Genomic DNA, 23,207 nt, shown 5'->3' with positions numbered 1-23,207 from the left:
TCCTGAACAGCAGGGTACGCGGGGACCGGGGTCCGGGGAGGGCGTCCTGAACAGCAGGGTACGCGGGGACCGGGGTCCGGGGAGGGCGTCCTGAACAGCAAAGGTACATGGGGACCGAGGTCCAGGGAGGGCGTCTGAACAGCAGGGTACATGGGGACCGGGGTCCGGGGAGGGCGTCCTGAACAGCAGGGTACATGGGGACCAGGAACCGGGAAGGACGTCCTGAACAGCAGGGTGGGGCCGAGAACAGCGCGACCTTGGTCTCCTCCCGGGTGTGCCAGATGAGCCAGCCTGGCCGAGGCACCTGCTGGTCTTGGCGCAGTGCTGCTCCCCGGGCCCTGCAGGAAGCTCCACGCTGGACCCTCAGGCCTGGGGCTGTGAGTCCTGGCAGCTCCGCGCCTTCCCAGTGGCGTCCTTTGAGACTACAGGCGGGTGAGGCAGAGACGAGACAGCGAGGTGGCCAGCGCCAGGCACCAAGGAGACCCCGATGAGGTGTCTCTGGCTTGGGAGCCATGTGCTGAGACAGCCGTCTTTGGGGAGGCCTGGCTTGGCCTTTGCATGTGTTTGCCCCTCCAGCCCCGCTCCCTCAGTGTGCAGTGGGCTGTTGCGCCATGTGAGCCTATGCCTCCCACTGACATGCTGCGACGCAGGCTCAGGGCAGCCGCCAGAGTCCCTCCCTAGGAGCAGATGGCTGCCAGCTCTGAGGCCAGCCCCTGCCCCACCGCAGGCTCAGCCTGGGTTTCAGTGGGGGCTGATGGGGGGAGCCACCTCGGGAGTTGGGGCACTGCTGGTCCCTCAGTACACACCCTGCTCTGAGATTCTGATGAGAGGTGCCTACACTCCCCACCCGTGCTGATGCAGGCAGCCCCCAGACCTCCCTTGGAGCCTGGAAGGGGTTGCTCCGAGCCCCCCTGGGCGGGGATGTGCAGTCTCCCGGGGTCCTCTGCCCTTCCTCCCTGGGTCCCCACATGGCTGCAGCGCCCTCTGTCTCCTCGGCAGGTCGGCATGGATTACAGAAGCTGCATCCTGAGGCCCGGCGGCTCCGAGGACGCCAGCGCCATGCTGAAGCGCTTCCTGGGCCGTGACCCCAAGCAGGATGCCTTCCTCCTGAGCAAGGGGCTGCAGGTGGGGGGCTGTGAGCCGCAGGCCTGCTGAGCCCATGCTGCGACTGCCCAGTCCAGCCCAGCTCCCGCCGACCTGGTGCCTTAGCCCCAGTCCAAGACGGGGCAGGCTCTGGCACAGCGCCTGGGGCTGGCAGGGCAGCTGAGCGGCTGTCCCCTGCCCCTTGTCATTGTCTGTCCCCGCCCAGTGGCCCACCCAGCTAGAGACGGGGTCCTCAAGGCATCTGGAGGCCTCTCGTGGCTGCGGGGGCCTCGTCTTTGTTGCACTAACACGTCCCCTTCCTGGGAAACGTTCCTGGTCAGGAGATGGCTCTTCTTTGAAATGAAATCATTAAAAAGAAACAAAGGAGAGAGGCTCCCCAGCCTGGTCGTTGGCTCCTGCCCTTTCTGTCCTAGGATGGCGGGACATGGGGTCAGGGTCCAGCCTCGGATTGTTGCCGCACCAGGCCCTGGATGGGGGCACAGGTCCATGTTGGAGAGAGTGAAGGCCCGGGGGCTGGGGAACCAGTTCTGCCAGCCAGGCCGGCCTGCAGGGGTCTCAGAGACTTCTGCTTCCTGCGTGCTTCTCACCTACTGGCATCCTGGAACATCCCCTGCCCTCCCTGCTCAGCTCTGACCATCAAGGACCAGGCTCAGCTGGTGAGTCCACAAAGCCAGGCAGCCCGGGCAGGGCTGGGGTCGGCAGCCGCCCGCCGTCTCACCCTCAGGGGAAGGCCCAGCTCGCTCGGGCTTCCTGGGCAGAGTCTCTGGGGGATCCCACTGGACGTGAGCAAACCAGGTGAACCAGGGCAGCTGCTGGCAGCTTGGCTGTGGCCCTCGTCCTCGTGGCCTTGGAGACTGCCCGTGCTTGCCCTCCCTGGTGGCCCTGCTCCCCTGGCTGTGGGCAACATGACAATGTCTTAATCAGGGTCAGGGGCACTTCTTGGACCCTCTGACGGTGCTCAGAGGTGCCTCAGGGAGAGCTAGCAACTGTGTCCCCAGCACCTGAGCAGGACAGGCGATGCTCCTTGCTTCAACTCGAGTGCTCTGATGTTTGCTCCGGTGACTGTGAGCTTCTCGGGAGCGCCCCCATGCCCTGGGGCGTCCCTCCCTGCTCTTGGTCCTCCATCAAGGAGGCTGGCCAACGCAACCTGTGACCCTGCTTCCCGAGGCCCGATGGGTGGCCAGACGTTGCCTTGTCCTCACCTCAGTTTGGATGGGACTCCGGGTGCTGTGCTATCTGCTCCAGCCCCTCCTGTCCCGTTCCCACCCGGCCCGGGCCAGTGTGACTGTGGCCGCTGCCATGGGGCCTGCTCTGCACCTTACACACGCTGAGCTCTACTCCATGCACCTGCATCTGTGTCTTTCCAGCTCTGAGGGCTGAGGGGCGAGTCTTGTCTTTGCAGAGCTGGACGGCACAACCCATGGCCAGGAGGGTTATGCCAGAAAGGCGGGAAGTGCTAAGTGGGCACACGACAGTGGCCACGTTTTGAATACTCAGCCCAGAGCTGCAGCCATGGCTTGCACCTGAAGCCCTAACTACTCAGGAGGCTGAGGCCAAAGGACTGCTTGATCCCGGGAGGTCGAGGCCAGCCTGGGCAACATAGCAAGACCCCATCTCTACAAAAAAGTTAGCTGGGTGTGGGGTGAGTGCCTGTGGTCTCAGCTTTTTGGGTGGCTGAGGCGGGAGGATTGCTTGAGCCTAGGAGGGTCGAGGCTGCAGTGCGCCACGATCCTACCACTGCACTGCAGCCTGGGCAACAGAGTGAGGCCGTCTCTGGAAGCGACAGTAGCGGGCAGAGGTGGAGGCGGGAGCCTGGGGCCGCCCTCATCTCCCCTGCACCAGGACCACAGATGCTTCTACCTTGTCCGCATCTAAGACCCAGGTGTGCTGGGGCACACCAGCTGGGCCCTGGGCTGGCACAGCCTTGTGGTCACACACATAGCCTGGCCCGTCACAGCAGAGCTGGGGTCACAGTCGGGCTGCTGGGCCTTGGGCAGATGGCCCGACCATCCACACCCTGCTTCCCTGGAAGACACCGGGCTTAGATGTCAGTTGCCAGATGCCCCAGCAGCCCCCTCAGTGCTTGGCAGGCTGGGCCACCTCCCCCAGCATGTCCCCTGCTCCTCTGTGGACACCCAGGAACTTGGAGGTAGCAGCAGAGTCTCGGTCCAAGGCCCCATGCCTCAGAGAGACGGTCATCCTCAGAGCCTTCCCAAATGCCCACACGGGGCAGCCGGCTTTCTCCAAACACTACAGGACAGAGCGGGAGCTGTGACCGCAGGGGCCCAGCCCCACACCAGGAGCAGGGAGGGGGACGCAGACCCGCTGTGTCTCCTGGCTCGTCCACCCCACACTCCTGCCACAGGGCTCCAGCAGCAGCTATGAGGGCAGCCTGGCATTAGCATCCCCTGTCCATCCAGATTGTCGTTCTCCTTGGCCCCTTGCTGCTCCCCTGTGGAGAATAAAAGGGAAAAAAATAAATTATATATATACATATATATATGTATATATATACGAGCCTGTATGTTTTGGGATCTTTGCAACATTTCTCCATAAACTCATTATTTGCGTTTTTGACAAAACCTGAATGCAGAAGGGATCTCCTCCCCTGTCACCCGTCCAGCCACCATGGGCCGTCCCCAGGTGTCCCTGGCTCCTCGTCCCCACAGTGCTTTCCCTGCCGGTGCTGCCTCCAACACACGCACCCCTGGCTTTGTGCCCGTGGCCCAGTTGAGGTCGTTCACTAAGTACTTCTCAAACAGAGAAGCTACTGGGATCTTTCTGGTGGGCGGCCCTGAGCTTGGAGCAATACCACTGGGACTGCTACAGGGATGCCCAGTGCCACGGGGTGGGCAGGCGCTGTGTTGTCCTCATCCTCCTAACTGTCCCTGTGTTCCAGATGGGTGTCTTGGGAGCAGAGCCAGTGTCCCCTCCCTCCTCTCGCCAGTCAGCAACACCAGCCTTGCAAGGGGCCTCCTGCGTTGGCCCTCACCCTCCAGGGCTGTCCGTAGTTCAGGGAATGGAATGTTTTGTGAAACTCGGTTCGATTCTGAGATTGATGGGCAGCTTGCGGGTGGCTTGAGTCCTGGGCCGGGAGGCAGGAGGTCTGGGTTCAAGTCTCAAGGTAAATGGGGCCAGGGGTGAGTTCCAGCATGGGCTAGGGGCCAGGGACTGCCCACATGGCTCCCTGGGGTACCGAGCTCCCCGGGGCCGTGCACAGAGCTTTCCGGTCTTTCAAGGCTGCATCAGGCCACTGGGACGCTCTCCTCTTCAGACCCCACACGGCCGTTGGGTATTCCCTCTCACCGCGTCCTCAGCTCAGGAGGCCAGGGAGATGGAGCTCTATCCTGGAGGCCATCCCGTGCCCCCGGCCACCTCTTGTTGTTAGTTTACGGATGGGCTAGTGATCTATTTTGGAGCACCTGCCTTTGAACTATTAGAAAAAGAATTTTATTTTTCCCTGAACTTGAAATTGGGAGGAGGAAATGCTGTCGGCACGTGGAGCTGCTTGGAGTCAGGCGTGCCAATCCGGAGGACTCTATGGCTGTGATGGAGGCTACCCACTACGTCGTCCAGGTGCCTCGATCCCAGTTTACGTTCGGGTCCAGTAATGCCCCTGAACTTGGCAGTTATGTCAGTGCAAACATTCCCAGTCATTATTTATTTATTTATTTATTGCCTGGGCGTGGTGGCTCATGCCTGTAATCCCAGCACTTCGGGAGGCCGAGGCAGGTGGAGCACTTGAGGCCAGTAGTTCAAGACCCGTCTGGCCAACATGACAAAACCCCATCTCTACTAAAAATACAAAAATTAGTCAGATGTGGTGGCCCATGCCTTAGTCAGTGTGAGAACTGATTAATGCAGTTACTCAGACTATATTATGAACCTTTATGGTATATTAATTATAGTAGTTTTACTATTTTAATTTCTCATGAATAACAGTAGAATATTAAATATTTAAATAGTAATTTCATTTGACTGGGTGCAGTGGTTCGTGCCTGTAATGCCAGCACTTTGGGAGGCTGAGGTGGGCAGATCACTTGAGGTCAGGAGTTTGAGACCAGTCTGGCCAACATGGTGAAATCCCATCTCTACTAAAAATTCAAAAATTAGTTGGGCCTGGTGGCAGGTGCCTGCAGACCCAGCTACTTGAGAAGCTGAGGCAGGAGAATTGCTTGAACCTGGGAGGTGGAGGTTGCGGTGAGCCAAGATCATGCCACTGCACTCTAGCCTGGCGACAGAGTAAGACTCTTGTCTCAAAAAAAAACCCGAAATACAAAAATTAGGCATAGTGGCCCATGCCTTACTGTGAGAACAGACTAATGCAATTACTGTGACTTATGTTATGAACCTTTATAGTATATTAATTATAGTAGCTTAACTATGATAATTTCTCATGAAAAATATCAATCAGAATAATAAACTATTTGAACAATTTATTTAAACAGTTATTTAAGCAATCATGGCCGGGCGTGGTGGCTCATGCCTATAATTCCAGCACTTCGGGAAGCCGAGGCAGGCGGATCACTCGAGGTCAGGAGTTGGAGACCAGCCTGGACAACATGCTGAAACCACATCTCTACCAAAAATATAAATAATTATCCGGATGTGGTGGCGCACGCCTGTAATCTCAGCTACTCAAGAGACTGAGGCAGGAGGATCACTTGAACCTGGGAGACAGGTTTCAGTGAGCTGAGATGACGCCATTGCACTCCCCGCTAGACGACAAAAGCGAAACTCAGTCTTTTTTTCCTTTTCATAACAATCACAGATTAACCTTTAATAGTCTTCATTTCTTTTTTTCTTTTTTTTCTTTTTCTTCAGTCTTTCTAAGGTTCAATTCAGGTAAGATTAACCTTTAATAGTCTTAACAATTAAGCAATCATTTTAATAATATGTAAAGCATTGTATGTTCATATTATTTATGCTTAATAAATAATAATAGTTATGAATATTCAATGGCAAGCCGCCGGGAAATGACCGAGCTGGGATTTAAGGATTGGCTCCGCGAACCCCAGAATGCCCTGGATCCGACAGCCCCGGGGCAACGCGAGCGGCGGCGCTGTGACCCAGCTTGAAGCGCAGGGAGCCCAGCGCCGCGCCGCGGAGCCTGCTGGGACTCGTAGTTCTCAGGCTCGGGGTGCGCAGGCGCAGTGCCGAGTCCGCCTCTGCGCGCGTCCGGGGTTGGCGGCTGCGGCTGCGCCTACGGCGAGTTCCTGAGGGGCGCCTGCGTGGGGCGTCCGAGGGGGCCGAGCGGAGGAGGCCTCCCGGGGACACGCAGGCGGGCCCGGCCGGCCTGCACGGGGCGCTCCCGCCTCGGGGGCCCTGCGTGGCACCCGAGCGCGCGCCCCAATGGTCACCTGCGCCCACCTGAGCCCGCGCGCGCGGCTCCTGGCAGCTCAGCCGTAAGTGCCGCCGCCTCTCGCGCCGCGACCTCCGCTCCGGGCCCGCCGGGGCTCTCGTGCTGCTGGTCCTTGCGTGGCCGGGTGGCCGGGGCGTGACCCTGTCGCGTTAGGGGCCCCACGGGAGGGTCGGGGGCCGGCAGCTCGCCCAGGGCCCCAGCGCCCAGGATGGCACGGTCTGCCCTTGCTCTGTGAAAAGGCGCCTGGATCAGAGACGCCTTAGCTCTGAGGCCCGGCGTGCGAGGTCAGGGAGAAAACGCCTCGACTCTACCCTAAAGACAGGGCGGCTGCCACGCTCGCACTCCATGAGGCTACATCACAGGGTCTCCAGGAGGGGCGATCCCGCCCTTCAGGGAGCACTGGGCGATGTCTGGGGATGTCTTTGGTTGTCACAACTGGAGGGCGTTCCTGGCACAGAGTGAGTGGACCCCAAGGATGCAGCTCAGCGCCCTGCCCCTGCCCAGAGAATGATGCAGGCCCCAGTGCGCACAGTGCCCAGGGGGAGAGACCTCACTTATACCCTGCACCGCAGTCCTGGCGTTAAGATAGCAAGCCTCCATTCTGTTTATGGCCACACACCCCTGTTGAGGAATGAGGAGGCAGCTGACCTTTCTGCCGGTCTTGCAACCCCAAGCTCCCTGATCTGTCCCCTACCCATCTCTCTTCCACCCTCATGTGGCTCACAGGACCCTCCACTAGAGAGATGGTCTGCAGGAGCTATGGAGCCGGAGGTCCTGTACCCATTGCCTTGAGCTGTAATATAAAGTCCCAAGAGTGGGCCAGATGCGGTGGCTCACGCCTGCAATCCCAGCATTTTGGGAGGCCAAGGCGGTTAGATTACTTCAGCCCAGGAGTTGCACCTGACCAATATAGTGAAACCCTGTCTCTACTAAAGATACAAAAATTAGCTGGGGCGTGGCGCGCCTGCAATCCCAGCTACTTAGGATGCTGAGGCAGGAGAATCGATTAACTCGGGAGGCGGAGGTTGCAGTGAGCCGAGATGACCATGCCGCTGCACTCTAGCCTGGGCGACAGAGTGAGACTCCATCTCAGAAAAATAAAAAAAATAAAGTCCCGGCCGGGCGCGGTGGCTCAAGCCTGTAATCCCAGCACTTTGGGAGGCCGAGGCGGGTGGATCACGAGGTCAAGAGATCGAGACCAGCCTGGTCAACACGGTGAAACCCCGTCTCTACTAAAAATACAAAAAATTAGCTGGGCACGGTGGCGCGTGCCTGTAATCCCAGCTACTCAGGAGGCTGAGGCAGGAGAATTGCCTGAACCCAGGAGGCGGAGGTGCGGTGAGCCGAGATCGCGCCATTGCACTCCAGCCTGGGTAACGAGAGCGAAACTCCGTCTCAAAATAAAAATAAAAATAAAAATAAAGTCCCAAGTGCAAAGGAAGACTTTCCCCATGCCAGGGCAGAGGGAAGGCCAGCAGGTTGTAAATCCCCAGCAGCACCTACCAAGAGTCCCCCATGCGAAGCCCCTCAGATCAAGGAGACGGTGTCTGTTTGCCTTTGGTTCTTGTATGAACCTCCTGGAGCTGCTGTGACAATGTACCACAGACCGGGACAGCGGGAGGGGCCTTGAAATTTATTCCATCACAAGTCTGGAGGCCAGAAACCAGAAATGAAGACATGGCCGGGCCATGCTGTTTGTAAAGGCTCTGCGGGAAGATCTCTCTTTCAGCTTCTGATGGTGGCGTATGAAAGCTGGTGTCCTTCGGCTTGGAGCCTCATTGCTCCAGGCTCTGCCTGCATCATCACATGGACCTTTTTTTTTTTTTTAAGACAGAGTTTCGCTCTTGTTGCCCAGGCTGAAGTACAATGGCGCTATCTCGGCTCACTGCAACCTCCGCCTCCCGGGTTCAAGCGACTCTCCTGCCTCAGCCTCCCGAGTAGCTGGGATTACAGGCATGCACCACCACACCCGGCTAATTTTGTATTTTTTTTTTTAGTAGAGATGGGGTTTCTCCATGTTGGTCAGGCTGGTGTCGAACTCCTGACCTCAGGTGATCCACCCGCCTCAGCCTCCCAAAGTGCTGGGATTACAGGCTTGAGCCACTGCATTGGGCCAAACTTTTTTTTTCTTTTTTAGAGATTGGGTCTTGCTCTGTCGCCCAGGCTGGAGTGCAGGGGCACGATCTCTGCTCACTGCAGCTTCCACCTCCTGGGTTCAAGTGATTCTCCTGCCTCAGCCTCCTGAGGCATGTGCCACCACACCCTGCTGATTTTGTATTTTTAGTAGAGATGGGGTTTCTCCATGTTGGTCAGGCTGGTCTCAAACTCCGAACCTCAGGTGATCTGCCCTCCTTGGCCTTTGACAGTGCTGGGATTACAGGCGTGAGCCACCACGCCTGGCCTGTTCCTGTCATTTTAAGCCCCTGGGTTACTGGCAGTTGTGGAAACAGCCTCAGGAGACACATGTGGAGCGCTTCACTTCCTAACAGAGCCTCAGTGTCTTGTAAACTTGTTTGCTTCCAAGGGCTTCAGTACTTTCATCCATAAATAAAAGGGGGCCTTTAAGACCCGTGACCGTGGATGGGTATAGCGTCTCACACCTACAATCGCAGCACTTGGGGAGGCCAAGGAAGGTGGATCCCTTGAGCCCAGGAGCTGTGGACCTGGGACAACATAGAAAGGCCCCATATCTACAGAAAATACAAAAAATTAGTTGGGCATGGTGGTGCCTATAGTTCCAGCTACAGGCTGAGTTGGGAGGATTGCTTGAGCCCAGGAGGTTGAGGCTGCCATGAGCTATGATCACACCCCTGCACTCCAGCCTGGGCAACAGAGGGAGACTCTGTCTCTTAAAAAACAAAAACCCTGGCCTCAGTCCTGGGTCCTGGTTTCAGTTTACCTCCCTCCGTATACGGGGGTCCTTCAAGTAAATGGAGGTTCTCCAGGCCATTGGCTCTGGCATCTGGGGACTGGCTTTGGTCTCGTATTCACAGCACTTTTTTCTTCCCCACAGCTCTGCCTGCCCAGGAACCTGCTTTTACCAAGAGGAGAGAATGGCTGCTGGGCACCCGCCCCGCTGGTCCCAGGTGAGATGTCGTCACCCTCCCAAAAGGTGCCCAGTATATCCGGAGGGAACAATCCCACCAGAAACTCAGTCCTTGGTAGAGAAGGAGACCCCTTGCTATGTGGAAAGTTCCAGAGAATTCCCCAGGAGTGTGTGGGACGAGGTACTCAGTCCGCTTCCAAGCGGAAGGAATGACCCCCCAGTAGAGGGACTGAGCACAGCCTTTCCCGGGAGACAGGATTACGGGATCTCTGGGGTGTCAGTTTTCCTGGCTGGAAAACTGTGTGGCCGTGGTGCCTTTGCCCAAGTTCTTGTCCTGCATCTAGGAAGAATGAGGTAGGCAGACGAGGGAAGGGTGAAGAAGAGTTTATTTACTGTTAGAACAGCTCCGAGTGCGCAGCTCCTCTCTGCAGGCAGGTTGTGTGCTCCAGTGCTCAGCGCTCTGCAGATAGGAGGCCCTGGAGAGCGTGGCTCCTCTCTGCAGGCAAGTCATTCGGACGTCTCTGCAGGTCTCTGAGGCTCTCAGCAGAGAGGGTAGCTCCTCCCTGCCGGCAGGTTGTCTCTGCAGCTCTCAGTGGAGAGGGGACTCCTCTCTGCAGCTGGTGGTCCTGTCCTGTCGTCTCTTTGTCCTCTGGCTGTCCTCTGCCCGTCCTCTGCCTTGCTAAGGCTGAGCCCAGGGCTTTTATGGATCTTAGAGGGAAGGAAATGTGTGCCAGCTGGTTCATGGGTGGCCGTGGGCAGGCTGAAGGAGGCACCGTGAGTTCCCCCTGTTATCCATAGGACTGGCAGCCCAGCCCTGTCTTCAGACCCTCCATGGACTAAAGGTGGGGTCTTACTGGGGACCCACCGGCTTCCGCCCAGGAATTAAGCTGCCTCCTGCTGCCATTCGTGGTCCTGGGGCTTGACCCCAACCCCTATTCTGAGATTGAAGCAGGTTTCAGGAGCAGACAGAGGCCAGGCAGTGGCAGCAGATACCCCTGAACCTGCAGGGACTGGGGGGTCCTTCCTGAGACCTCTGAGGGTGCAGGCTGCAAAGATGCCTGGGTCCTGGGCCTGGGAGGGCAGCCGCGGCTGCACCCGGGAGCTCCTGTGTCACCAACTTGGAAGAGGCAGGGCTCCCACTTGTCTCCAGCTCCTGCCTGCTTCCTGGAGTGGGAGGCCCAGGTCTGCAGCTGCACCCAGCAGGGCAGATCCTGCCTGTTCTCAGGTCCCCCGAGAGCACAGGGAGGCTCCGATCCACAGCTACAGTTTGGGTGGCTCCCAAACCGCTCCCCCCAGCCCCATGGAGTGCGTGACCTCAGTGGCACCTCCCTGCTGCTGCCGGCATGATGGCAGCAGCCACTGCCATCGGCAGGTGGGATCCAGCACCTTCCCCTGGAGAGCAGTCAGGGCCGCCCAGGAAGGCATCCTCCTCTTTACTTGAAAAATATTTTCGTAATTGTGATAAAACACACATGAAACATATATGAACTTTACCATCTTAGCCGTTTTTAAGTGCACAGCTCAGCGGCATGAAGCACATTCACACGGTTGTGAAACCGTCAGCACCATCCTCTCCACAACTTTCTCCTCTTCCCAGACTGAAACTCCCTCCCATGAGACACTCACTCCCCACCCCTCCCCAGCTCCTGGCACTCCCCATCCTACTTTCTGTCTCTGTGAAGCTGACAGCTCTAGGGACCTCCTAGGAGTGAAACTACACAGGATTTGTCCTTCGCTGTCTGGCTTCTCTCACTGAGCGTGACATGATTATAATTTTATTTTTTTATGTTTTTGAGACAGGGTCTTGCTATTGCCCAGGTTAGAGCACAGTGGCGTGATCTTGGCTCACTGCAACCTCTACCTCCTGACCTCACGTGATTCTCATGCCTCAGACTGCCAAGTATCTGGGATTACAGGTGTATGCCACCACACTTGGCCAATTTTTTTTTTTTTGAGATAGAGTCTCGCTCTGTCACCCAGGCTATAGTGCAGTGGCACAATCTCAGCTCACTGCAACTTCCACCTTCCAGGTTCAAGCAGTTCTCTGCCTCAGCCTCCTGAGTAGCTGGGACTACAGGCGTGCGCCACCACGCCCAGCCAATTTTTGTATTTTTGGTAGAGACGGGTTTCACCATGTTGACCAGGATGGTCTCGATCTCTTGACCTCGTGATCCACCCGCCTCGGCCTCCCAAAGTGCTGGGATTCTAGGCGTGAGCCACCGCGCTCGGCCAAAAAAAAATTATTCTTTCCGTTGAACAGATGATGAGGCTGTGTCTTGGACAGGTCTGTGATATACCTGCAGTCCGTAACTAGCAAGTGGCATACCCACGAAATCCATTCATTTTCAGAATCAGCAGGGGGTGATTCTCACATGGGAATGTCATACTCAGAGATGCAGAGGTTACAATCCCCATTTCAGTTAGAAATGGGCAAAGTGTTTCATCTAGACCGTGTGCTGGTCGTCCTTGCTCTGTTGATGGTGGGCCTCACGTCTGTACGTCCCTCTGCTTTTAAGCCAAGGACAAGCACTCACAAGGCAGCTAGTAGAAGCTGACTTCTGCACTTTGCACCTTGACCTTTCTGAACTCCCCTGGTGCCACCAACCTCGCGCCTCCTGCCATGAACGTGGGTGCCAATGGGCCCATCTTGAGCAGAACCACTGTGATATTCTAGGAACTAGTAACCTTTGAGGACGTGTCCATGGACTTCTCCCAGGAGGAGTGGGAGTTGCTGGACCCTGCTCAGAAGAACCTGTATAGAGAGGTGATGCTGGAGAACTACAGGAACCTGGTCTCGCTGGGTAAGGCAGGCATCATTAATTCATATGTTCATTGATTCACATTTATCTAGTGATTAGTTTGTTCTCACACTGCTAATAAAGACATACCCAAGACTGGGTAATTTATAAAGGAAAGTGGGCTTAATGGACGCAGTTCCACATGGCTGCGGAGGCCTCACAATCATGGTGGAAGGCAAATGAGGAGTAAAGTCGTCTTTTTTTTTTTTTTTTTTTTTGAGATGCAGTTTCACTCTTGTTGTCCAGGCTGGAGTGTAATGGCACGATCCCAGCTCACTGCAACCTCTGCCTCCCGGATTTGAGTGACTCCCCTGCCTCAGCCTCCTGAGCAGCTGTGATTACAGGCATGTGCCACCACGCCTGGCTAATTTTGTATTTTTAGTAGAGATGGGGTTTCTCCATGTTGGTCAGGCTGGTCTCGAACTCCCAACCTCAGGTGATCCACCTGCCTTGGCCTCCCAAAGTGCTGGGATTACAGGTGTGAGCCACCACACCCGGTGCAGTCACGTCTTAATGGCGGTAGGCAAGAGCACTTGTGAGGGGAACTCTCATTTGTAAAACCGTCAGATCTCGTGAGACTTATCACTACCACGAGAACAGTACGGGGGAAAAACACCCCCATAATTCAGTTATCTCCACCTGGCTCTGCCCTTGTGGGGATTATTACACTTCAAGGTGAGATCTGGGTCGGGACACAGCCAAACCGTATCATCTAGCATCTACTATGTGTCAGGCATCATGCTGGGAATAGGGGATTCCTTGGTGAATGAGACAGACATGGGTCCTGGTCTTGTGGCTTTCATGGTCTGGTTTCTCTGAGAACAGATGACCTTACTTGTTCAGTACGTGGTAGCTGAAGCTGCAGGGGAATTGCATATCTCAGCTCAGGCATAGAGAATGTCTCTGATTCCTCTTGGGAACAGAGTCCGAGTGTATTATTAGTCGGTTTCACGCTGCTATAAAGAATACCACCTGACACTGGGTAATTTATAAAGAAAAGAGGTGTAGGTTGGGTCTGGTGGCTCACACCTGTAATCCCAACACTCTGGGAGGCTGAGGCAGGTGGGTCATCTGAGGTCAGGAGTTTGAGACCAGCCTGACCAACATGGCAAAAGCCCGTCTCTACTAAAAATTAAAAAATTAGCCAGGCGTGGTAGCAGGCACCTCTGATCCCAGCTGCTTGGAGGCTGAGGCAGGAGAATCACTTGACCCTGGGAGGTGGAGGTTGCAGTGAGCCAAGGTCACACCATTGCACTCTACTCTGGGTAACAAGAGTGAAACTCCATCTCAAAAAGAAAAGAGGTTTAATCATGGCTGGAGAGGCCTCAGAAAATTTACACAATTGTGGCAGAAAGGGAAGCAGGCACCTTCTTCAAAAGGCGTCAGGAGAGATAAGAGAGCAGGGGGAAACCTTATAAAACCATCCGATCAGCTGGGAGCGGTGGCTCCGCCTGGAATACCAGCGCTTTGGGAGACCGAGGCGGGCGGATCACAAGGTTATGAGATTAAGACCATCCTGGCCAACATGGTAAAACACCGTCTCTACTAAAAATAAAAAAAATTAGTCGGGCATGGTGGCACACACCTACTGGGTGGCACCCAACTACTCGAGAGGCTGAGGCAGGAGAATTGCTTGAACCCTGGAGGCAGAGATTGCAGTGAGCTGAGATTGCACCATTGCACTGCAGCCTGGTGATGGAGCAATACTCTGTCTCAAAAAAAAAAAAAATCAGTTCTCATGAGAAGTGACTATCATGAGAACAGCATAGGAACCGCCCCATGATCTAATTACCTCCCATCTGGTACGTCCATTGACACATGGGGATTCCAGTTCGAGATTACAATTTGAGATGAGCTTTGGGTCGGGACATTGCCAAACCGTATCACAGAGCATTTGTATTCTTTCTGCCAAGGTAAAGAGCCATCAGTTTTTTAAAAATGTTTTTACTGTGATAAAAAATATATATATAGGGCCAGGTGTGGTGGCTCACGTCTGTAATCCCAGCACTTCGGGAGGCTGAGGTGGGTGGAGCACTTGAGGCCAGGAGTTCAAGACCAGCCTGACCAACATGGCAAAACCCCATCTGTACTAAAAGTGTAAAAATTAGCTGGGTGTGGTGGCAGGCACCTGTAATCCCAGCTACTCGGGAGACTGAGGCATGAGAATCACTGTAACCAGGGAGGCGGAGGTTGCAGTGAGCCGAGATCAGGCCACTGCACTCTAACCTGGGTGACAGAATGAGACTCTGTCTCGAAAATATATAGGTACATATCTATACATCTATATATCAACATAAAATGTGCCTTTGTAACCATTTTTAAGTGTACAATTCAGTGGCATTACCTATATTCATCAGGTACTACAGCCAACACAACTGTCCATTTCTAGAACTGTTTTTATCCCAAACCGAAACTCTGTACCCATTAAATTCTCCCTCCCCAGCCCCTCCTTCAGCTGCTGGTAATCGTGAGTGACTCTCTGACTCTCCATCTCCATGGATTTGCCTATTCTGGGCATTTCATATAAATGGGATCATATAACATGCGGCCTTTTGTGTCTGGCGGCTTCCACTGGGCATGATGCTTCCTCCTTACGCCCTCCCTTCCATCTCACTCTGTCTCCAGACTGGCGTGGGGTGGCACAATCTCAGCTCACTGCAACCTCCACCTCCCAGATTCAAGTAATTCTCCTGCCTCAAATTCCTGAGTAGCTGGGACTACAGGCACGCGCCACCACGCCCAGCTAATTTTTGTATTTTTAGTAGAGACAGGGTTTCACCATGTTGGCCAGGATGGTCTCGATCTCTTGACCTGTGATCTGCCTGCCTCGGCCTCCCAAAGTGCTGGGATGACAGGCATGAGCCACCGCCCGGCCCTACGTATCTGTTTCAGTTACTATTCTCAGTGCTTTGGGTCAATACGAGTAGAAGAATTGCTGGATTATACAGTAATTCTATGTTTAAAATTTAGATTTTTGAGGAACTGACATACTGGCTTTTGTTTTGTTTTTTTTGGTTTGTTTGTTTTGACACAGAGTCTCACTTTGTCACCCAGGCTGGAATGCAGTGGCACATCTCAGGTCACTGCAACCTCCGCCTCCGCAGTTCAAATGATTCTCATGCCTCAGCCTCCCGAGTAGCTGGAATTACAAGTGTGCACCACCACACCTGTTTTTGTATTTTTAGTAGAGATGGATTTTCGCCATGTTGGCCAGGCTGGTGTTGAACTCATGACCTCAAGTGGGCCACCGAACTCGGCCTCCCAAAGTGCTGGGATTGCAGACGTGAGCCACTGTGCCCAGCCCCAGAGTGCTTTTTGTATCAGCAGTGGACATTTTCCATTCCCACCCACAGTGCAAACTGTTGCAATTTCTCCACATCCTTGGCAACACTTGCTGCGTTTTATGATGGCTTTCCTAGTATGTGGGAAGTGGTGTCTCCTTGTGGTTTTGATCTGCATTTCCCTAAAGCCCACATTAAGCGCCCTTTCACGTGTTTACTGACAATTTGTTTATTGATTTTCGGGAGAAATGTGGGATCTGTAATATTTTTTTTTTTGAGACGGGTTCTCACTGTCATTGCCCAGCCTGGGGTGCAGTGTTGTGATCACGGCTCACTGCAGCCTTGACCTCCCCAGGCTTAAGTGATCCTCCTACGTCCACTCCCAAGTAGCTGAAACCACAGGCTCACACCATGACACCTGGCTAGTTTTGTGTGTGTGTGTGTGTGGGTACGGGGTCTTGCCATGTTGCCCAGGCTAGTGTCAAACTCCTGGGCTCAAGTCGTCCGCCTGCCTCTGGGTCTCGCAAAGTTCGGGATTATAGGTGTGAGCCGCCATGCTCAGCCAGACCTGTGATTTTTTTTAATTAGAAAATGGAATCTTTACTTTGTGCTACCTCTCAAGTGCACTCTTGTCTCTTGCAGAAGCCTTGAAGAACCCACGTGCTCATGCAGGGATTGAGGAGGGTCCATTTTCCACGGCACACACCCCACAAGCCACTCGTCTTTCCTCGTGGATGGGGCATTTACTTCTTCAACCAGTGGCTTCTGCCCACGTGGAGCAAAGTGAAGCCCTGTGGATGGAGGAAAAAGGAACTCCTCAAGCCTCCTGTTCTGGTGAGAATCGGGCACATGGAAAGCATCAGGACGGCAGTAGCATCTGGGGAAACATTGGTAGAGACCTCTTCAGAAGGCCCCAATTCTGTAAGGACAGAGCCAAGAGACCTTCCTCAGACACCCACAGTTCACTTCCTGTCAGCTTTCCCCTTCTCTTTACTACTTTATGTGACCTCTTTCTGGGTACAGAGAAAAGAATATCCCGTTTTCTTGTTTTATTTACTTATTTTTTATTTTTTTTGAGATAGACTCTCTTTCACCAGGTGCCAGGCTGGAGTGCAGTGGTGCAATCTTGACTCACTGCAACCTCTGCCTGCCGGGTTCAAGCACTTCTCCTGCCTCAGCCTACCCAGTAGCCGGGACTACAGGCACATGCCACCCTGGCCAGCTAATTTTTGTATTTTAGTAGAGATGGAGTTTCACTATGTTGGCCAGGATGGTCTCGAGGCCAGGATGTCTTGACCTCGTGATCTGCCCTCCTCAGCCTCCCAAAGTACTGGGATTATAGGCATGAGCCACCGCGCCCAGCCATTTTATTTATTTATCTTAAGGGTCTCACTCTGTGGCCCAGGCTGGAGTGTGGTGGCACGATCATATCTCGCTGCATCCTTGCCTTCCTGGGCTCAAGTGATTCTCCTGCCTCAGCCTCCTGAGCAGCTGGGACTATAGACACTTGCCATCACTCCCAGCTATTTTTTTTTTCCAGAGATGGGGTCTCACTGTGTTTTCCAGGCTGGTCTTGAATTCCTGGCCTCAAGCGATCCTTCTTTCTCAGCCTCCCAAAATGTTGGGAGTACAGGCATCAGCCACAACTCCTGGCCCCATTTTCTTTTTTTGTTTGTTTCTTTGAGGCTGAGTCTCGCTCTGTCACCCAGGCTGGAATGTAGAGGCGAGATCTTGGCTCGCTACGGCCCCCGCCTCCTGGGTTCAAGGGTTTCTCCTGTCTCAGCTTCCCAAGTAGCTGGGACTACAGGCACCCACCAGCATGCTCAGCTAATATTTTGTATTTTTAGTAGAGATAGGGTTTCACCATGTTAGCCAGGATGGTCTCAAACTCCTGACCTCAGGTGATCCTCCTGCCTCGGCCTCCCAAAGTGCTGGGATTACAGGCGTGAGCCACCGCACCTGGCCTTCTCCCTTTTCTTCTTGAAGCCATTCTGCCTGTGTTTCTAGTTGTCTCTTTCCTCTTTGCTTTCTTGGTAACTCTTTCTCTCTTCCAGACATATTCTCCCAGCTTCACAGAATAATCTCTGTATTTCTATTCCCCTGCCTTTTTCCATCACTGTCAATCTTCTGCTGCTGCACTTCTCCCTCAGTAGCCTTCCTTGCTGCCCACTTCCCTTTTTCCCATCCTTCCCCCATGTTCAAAGCTGATATCTAAACGTCAGTCCACATAGGCCTTGTAGATGTTGGAAGGACTTTTGGCCCACTGATTTTCAAGTAGCTGCTGCTTCTAAAAAAATTGTTTCCCCCTCAATTTATTTCAGATTGGACAACTGTACTGAAAAACCAAGACTCAACTTACAAGAAGGTGGTCTTACAGGAGGAACCAGCTGGTGGTATAAATATCATAACGCTTATCAGAGAAGACGGGGGATGGAAGCAGTCAGAGGAGAGTCATGAAGACCCCCAGGGGCTTTTGAGCCAGAAGGCATCCGTCCAGGCAGTGGCACTTCCTCAGGAGACGGCTGCTGGATGGCATGGATTTGGGGAAAATGGTCATCTGAGCTCAGCCCTCATTTTATCACAGGGAAGCTCTAAAGGGAAACACATGTGTGACAGTGAACTGGATATTACAAGCTTGGCATCTGATTCAGTCTTAAACCGCCATCAGATGGGACATGCTGATGGGAGACCCTGTGAAGATCACGAATGTGGAAATGCCATCAGCCGGAACGGTCACTTTAGTCAACATGGAGGGGAAATGTTTGTGTATTTGGAAAATGGACAGTCACTGAACCACAGTATGGCGCTGATATACAACAAAATCAACACAGCAGAGAAACCCTTTGAGTGCCACCAGTGCGGGAAGGTGTTCAACCGGAGACATTCACTGAGCGAACATCAGAGAATTCACACAGGAGAGAAGCCCTACGAGTGTCAGGAGTGCGGGCGAGCCTTTACGCACAGCTCCACCCTCACGCGCCATCTGAGAACTCATACTGGAGAGAAGCCCTACACGTGTGGCGAATGCGGGAAGGCCTTCAACAGGATCTCATCTCTGACTCAGCACCAGAGGATCCACACCGGGGAAAAGCCCTACAAATGTGAAGACTGTGGGAAATCCTTCTGCCAGAGTTCTTACCTGATCTTGCACAAGAGGACACACACGGGCGAGAAGCCCTATGAATGCAGTGATTGTGGAAAGGCCTTCAGCGACCGTTCCTCCCTCAACCAGCACGAGCGAACTCACACGGGTGAGAACCCCTATGAATGTAAGCAGTGTGGAAGGGCCTTCAGCCAGAGGTCCTCCCTTGTCAGGCACGAGAGAACTCACACTGGAGAGAAACCCTACAGGTGTCAGGAGTGCGGGAAAGCCTTCAGCCAGAGCTCCTCCCTTGCCACACATCAGAAGACTCATAGCAGCCAGAAAACCTATAAGATCATTGACTGTGGGGAAGCATTCTACCGGAACAGACATCTTATCGGATGCTAGCAAGTGTACAATGCTTTGTAAACCGCTGTTGAGTACTTTGACACATACATGTGGTTAGACTTTGCCCTGGTGTGATGGATTATTTGAAAAGAAGTGGGTTTATTGGCCGGGTGCAGTGGCTCATGCCTGTAATCCCAGCACTTTGGGAGGCCGAGGCGGAAGGATCACGAGGTCAGGAGTTTGAGACCAGCCTGACCAACATGGTGAAACCCCATCACTACTACAATTATGCAAATGAGCCAGGCTTGGTGGTACGTGCCTGTAATCCCAGCTGCTCAAGAGGCTATGGCAGGAGAATCACTTGAACCTCGAAACGGGAGGCTGCAGTGAGCCAAGATCACACCACCGCACTCCAGCCCAGGCGACAGAGCGAGACTCCGTCTACTACAGGTGTGCATCACCATGCCTAGAGAATTTTTAAATTTTTTATGCCGTTGGGGTCTTGCTACATTGCCAAGACTGGTCTTGAACTCCTGGGGTCAAGCAGTCCTCCTCTCTTGGCCTCCCAAAGCGTTGGGATTAAAAGCGTGAGCCACTGTGTCCAACCTGAAGCAGCCTTTTAATGGGAGGCATTGCCATTATGCTCTGTCCAGTTAGCTCCAGAGTCTGAGAAAAGATTGGTTGACAAAAATGCTATCACAGATGGCATTTTGCTGAGAACCACATGTTGATTTAGTTGCTTAAACAAAAGGTATGCTGATTCTTAACTACTTCCGTGTGTTAACTGTTTTATTTCATTGTTCATTGTTTTAATTTCAATATTCTTTGCTGGGTTTATTTGAGACAGATCTTCACTCTGTTGCTGAGGCTGAAGTACAGTGGTGTGATCATAGCTTCCTGTAGCCAGCCTTCCCTTCCCAGACTCAAGCAGACCTCCCACCTCAGCCTCTCAAGTAGCTGGGACTGCAGATGTGCACCGATACCACACCCAGCTAATTTTTTTTCTATTTTTTGTAGCAGTGGGCTTTCACCAGGCTGCCCAGGCTGGTCTCGAACTCATGACCTCAAGCGTCCACCCTCCTTGGCCTCTCGAAGTGCTGGGATTACAGGTGTGGGCCGCCGTGCCCGGCCTTCACTTCAGTGTTCCGCTGCAGCGTTTCACATTGGTCCCTTAGCTAGACCCGTCTCTCGTGTGCACTACTGCGCCGGTGCAGGCTGTGTGCCAAGACAAAGTGCTTTGGATGTGCAGTTTAAAAAATGTAAGGGGTTCAAAATAGTACTAGTAATTTCATCCATGCACAAAAGGACAGAGGCTGGGAGAGATGTGAAGAAATGAATCATTTATGTGATTACTGGGGACTCCGATCATGTGTGATTCTGTGTCTTTCGCCATTTCATGTGGTACTGCTGTCATCATTGTGGCAATGAATAAAAATCAAATAGCACCCAGAATTGTTGAGGATGTGGAACAGAGTGGGGTAGGGTAGACTGTGGATACCTAGATGGTGGGGACACAGCAGGCTTTGGGACATGGCGGGGAATGACCTTTGGTGGCCTGGGAAAAGTCCCACCCTGTGAGATGGACCAAGCAAAGTGGAGACTGAGAGTGCTGATGGGCGTTATCGTCACTAACACGTATTGGATGCTCACTGTATACCAAGCACCAGTCGAGTACTTCCATGTGGTTCATTTAGCCCTCACAACCCCATGAGATAACCACTCTTCACATTCCATTTTACAGAAGACGAAACAGAAATAATTTTCTCTAGGTCACACAATTAGAAAGTAGTGGAATTGGCCAGGCACGGTAGCTCACACCTGTAATCCCAGCACTTTGGGAGGCTGGGAGACTGGGTGAATCAGGAGGTCAGAAGTTCGAGACCAGCCTGGCCAACGTGCTGAAACCTCATCTCTACTAAAAATACAAAGATTAGCCAGGTGTGGTGGCGGGTGTCTGTAATCCCAGCTACTCAGGAAGCTGAGGCAGGAGAATCGCTTGAACCTGGGAGGTAGAGGTAGCAGTGGGCTGAGATGGAGCCACTGCACTCCGGCCTGGACAACAAAGTGAGACTCTTCTCAGAAAAAACAGTAGTGGATGCCGGGCGCGGTAGCTCACGCCTGTGATCCCAGCACTTTGGGAGGCCGAGGCGCGTGGATCACCTGAGGTCAGGAGTTCGAGACCACCCTGGCCAACATGGAGAAATCCCGTATCTAAAAGTAAATAAATGAATAAATAATAAAGTAGTGGAATCTAGGTGGGCGTGATGGCTCATGCCGAAAATCCCAGTACTTTGGGAGGCTAAGGTGAGTGGATAGCCTGAGGTCAGGAGTTGGAGACCAGCCTGGCTAACATGTCAACCAAAAAATCCAAAAATTAGCTGGGCATGGTGGTACACGCTGCTTGTCCCAGCTATTCAGGAGGCTGTGGCATGAGAATACCTTGAACGCAGGAGGCAGAGGTTGCAGTGAGCCAAGATGGCACCATTGCACTCCAGCCTGGGTGACAGTGAGACTCTCTCAAAGAAAAAAAAATGAGTAGTGGAATCTGGATTTGGCCTTGAACCACCTGTAGAAAGCCAAGACCTCATTCACCAGGCCACCAAGCAGGGAACTGTTTCCCAAATTTTCTCTTGGAAAGCCGAATGCAGTGGCTTACAACTGTAATCCCAGTATTTTGGGAACTGAGGCAGGAGACTCACTTGAGTCCAGGGGTTCAGCCCAGCTTGGGCAATACAGGCTCTGTATCTGCAAAGCATAAGCATTAGGCTGGGCGCGGTGGCTCATACCCGTAAGCCCAGCACTTTGGGAGGCCGAGGTGAGTGAATCACGAGGTCAGGAGATCGGGACCATCCTGGCAAGCTGGGTGTGATGCCGCGAGCCTGTAGTCCCAGCTACTCGGGATTCAGGAGGCTGAGGCAGGAGAATTACTTGAACTCAGGAGGCAGAGGTTACAGTGAGCCAAGATTGCGCCACTACACTCCAGCCTGGGCAACAGAGTGAGACTCTGTCTCAAAAAAAAAAGAAAGAAAAATACAAACATTAGCCAGGCATGGTGGCTCACGCCTGTAGTCCCAGCTACTCTGGGAGCTGAGGTGGAAGGACTCCTTGAGCCCAGGAGCTTCAGGCTACAGTGAGTTATGAGCACACCACTGCATTCCAGCCTCAGTGACAAAGCAAGACACTGCCTCAGAAAAAAACTTACGGGGCCAGGCGCGGTGGCTCATGCCTGTAATCCCAGCACTTTGGGAGGCCGAGGTGGGTGGATCACGAGGTCAAGAGATTGAGACCATCCTGGTCAACATGGTGAAACCCCGTCTCTACTAAAAATACAAAAAATTAGCGGGGCATGGTGGCACGTGCCTGTAATCCCAGCTACTCAGGAGGCTGAGGCAGGAGAACTGCCTGAACCCAGGAGGCGGAGGTTGCGGTGAGCCGAGATCGCGCCATTGCACTCCAGCCTGGGTAACGAGCGAAACTCCGTCTCAAAAAAAAAAAAAAAACTTACAAATTTTCTCTTAGACGTCACCTAACTTTGCTGTGAATCTTCCCTTTTTCCTTGAGCTAATGAGGGAGACTGCCTGTCCGATCTCCTTACACCCAAATCTAACATGTTGCTTTCCCTTAGAGATCCTTGATCCACGACCAGTCTAGACCCTACTGGGTTGATGAGTAAGTTTCTTTTCTTTTTTGAGGCTGAGTCTCACTCTGTCGCCCAGGCTGGAGTGTAGCGGGCAATCTCGGCTCACCGCAACCTCCGACTCCCGGGTTCAATAGATTCTCCTGCCTCAGCCTCCTGAGTAGCTGGGATTACAAGCACGCGTGACCACGCCCGGCTAATTTTTTGTATTTTTAGCAGAGACGGGTTTCTCTCTGTCACCAAGGCTAGTCTCTAACTCCTGACCTCAGGTAATTTGTCTGCCTTGGCCTCCAGAAGTGCTGGGATCACAGGAGTAAGCCACAGTGCCTGGCCGAGTAAGGTTTTTTAAGAGCTCTGTGAACTTTGAACTGGATGCAAAGTGTGTGCTGGTGCATTGATGTGCTTTTTGGGGAAAGCATCTGTAGCTTTCAGCATATTCTTGAGAAGAGCTGAGTTAGTGTTCTCCTGACTATTCTGTTCTCAGCCTTGCTATCTCTCTCCAGCAATTTTTTTTAAAATTTTTATTTATTTTTGAGATGGAGTCTCACT

The 23,207-nt window shown here is 53.3% G+C and overlaps 2 protein-coding genes across 2 annotated transcripts in view; both read left to right on the top strand.

Annotated features, from left to right (window-relative positions):
• THOP1 (thimet oligopeptidase 1) overlaps window positions 1-3,628 on the top strand; it is a 33,309-nt gene extending 29,681 nt beyond the window's left edge. Inside the window, exons 13-14 of the mRNA XM_012436224.3 lie at window positions 1,000-1,760; window positions 2,507-3,628. Coding sequence (XP_012291647.2) covers window positions 1,000-1,155 — 156 coding nt within the window. The 3' untranslated portion in view covers window positions 1,156-1,760; window positions 2,507-3,628. The remainder of the gene's footprint in view (window positions 1-999; window positions 1,761-2,506) is intronic.
• ZNF554 (zinc finger protein 554) lies at window positions 1,702-20,473 on the top strand. Its single transcript, XM_064382120.1, has 5 exons — window positions 1,702-1,760; window positions 9,480-9,552; window positions 12,187-12,313; window positions 16,234-16,425; window positions 17,913-20,473. Exons 2-5 carry the CDS (start codon window positions 9,520-9,522, stop codon window positions 19,079-19,081), a joined length of 1,521 nt encoding a protein of 506 aa, XP_064238190.1. The 5' UTR covers window positions 1,702-1,760; window positions 9,480-9,519; the 3' UTR covers window positions 19,082-20,473.
• Window positions 20,474-23,207: the final 2,734 nt, after the last annotated feature.

The sequence above is a fragment of the Aotus nancymaae genome, unplaced genomic scaffold (genome assembly GCF_030222135.1).
Source record: "Aotus nancymaae isolate 86718 unplaced genomic scaffold, 86718_ANA_hifiasm-v0.15.2.pri h1tg000028l, whole genome shotgun sequence".
Lineage (NCBI taxonomy): Eukaryota > Metazoa > Chordata > Mammalia > Primates > Aotidae > Aotus > Aotus nancymaae.
This window is presented reverse-complemented; position numbering and strand designations above follow the sequence as displayed.

Bases quoted from the DNA above. Each gene is read 5' to 3' on its own strand.
- ZNF554 (XM_064382120.1), top strand. From the start codon at position 9,520: ATGGCTGCTGGGCACCCGCCCCGCTGGTCCCAG. The intron at 12,314-16,233 runs GTAAGGCAGGCA...TGTCTCTTGCAG, and splicing joins CAGGAACCTGGTCTCGCTGG to AAGCCTTGAAGAACCCACGT. The intron at 16,426-17,912 runs GTGAGAATCGGG...AATTTATTTCAG, and splicing joins TCCTCAAGCCTCCTGTTCTG to ATTGGACAACTGTACTGAAA.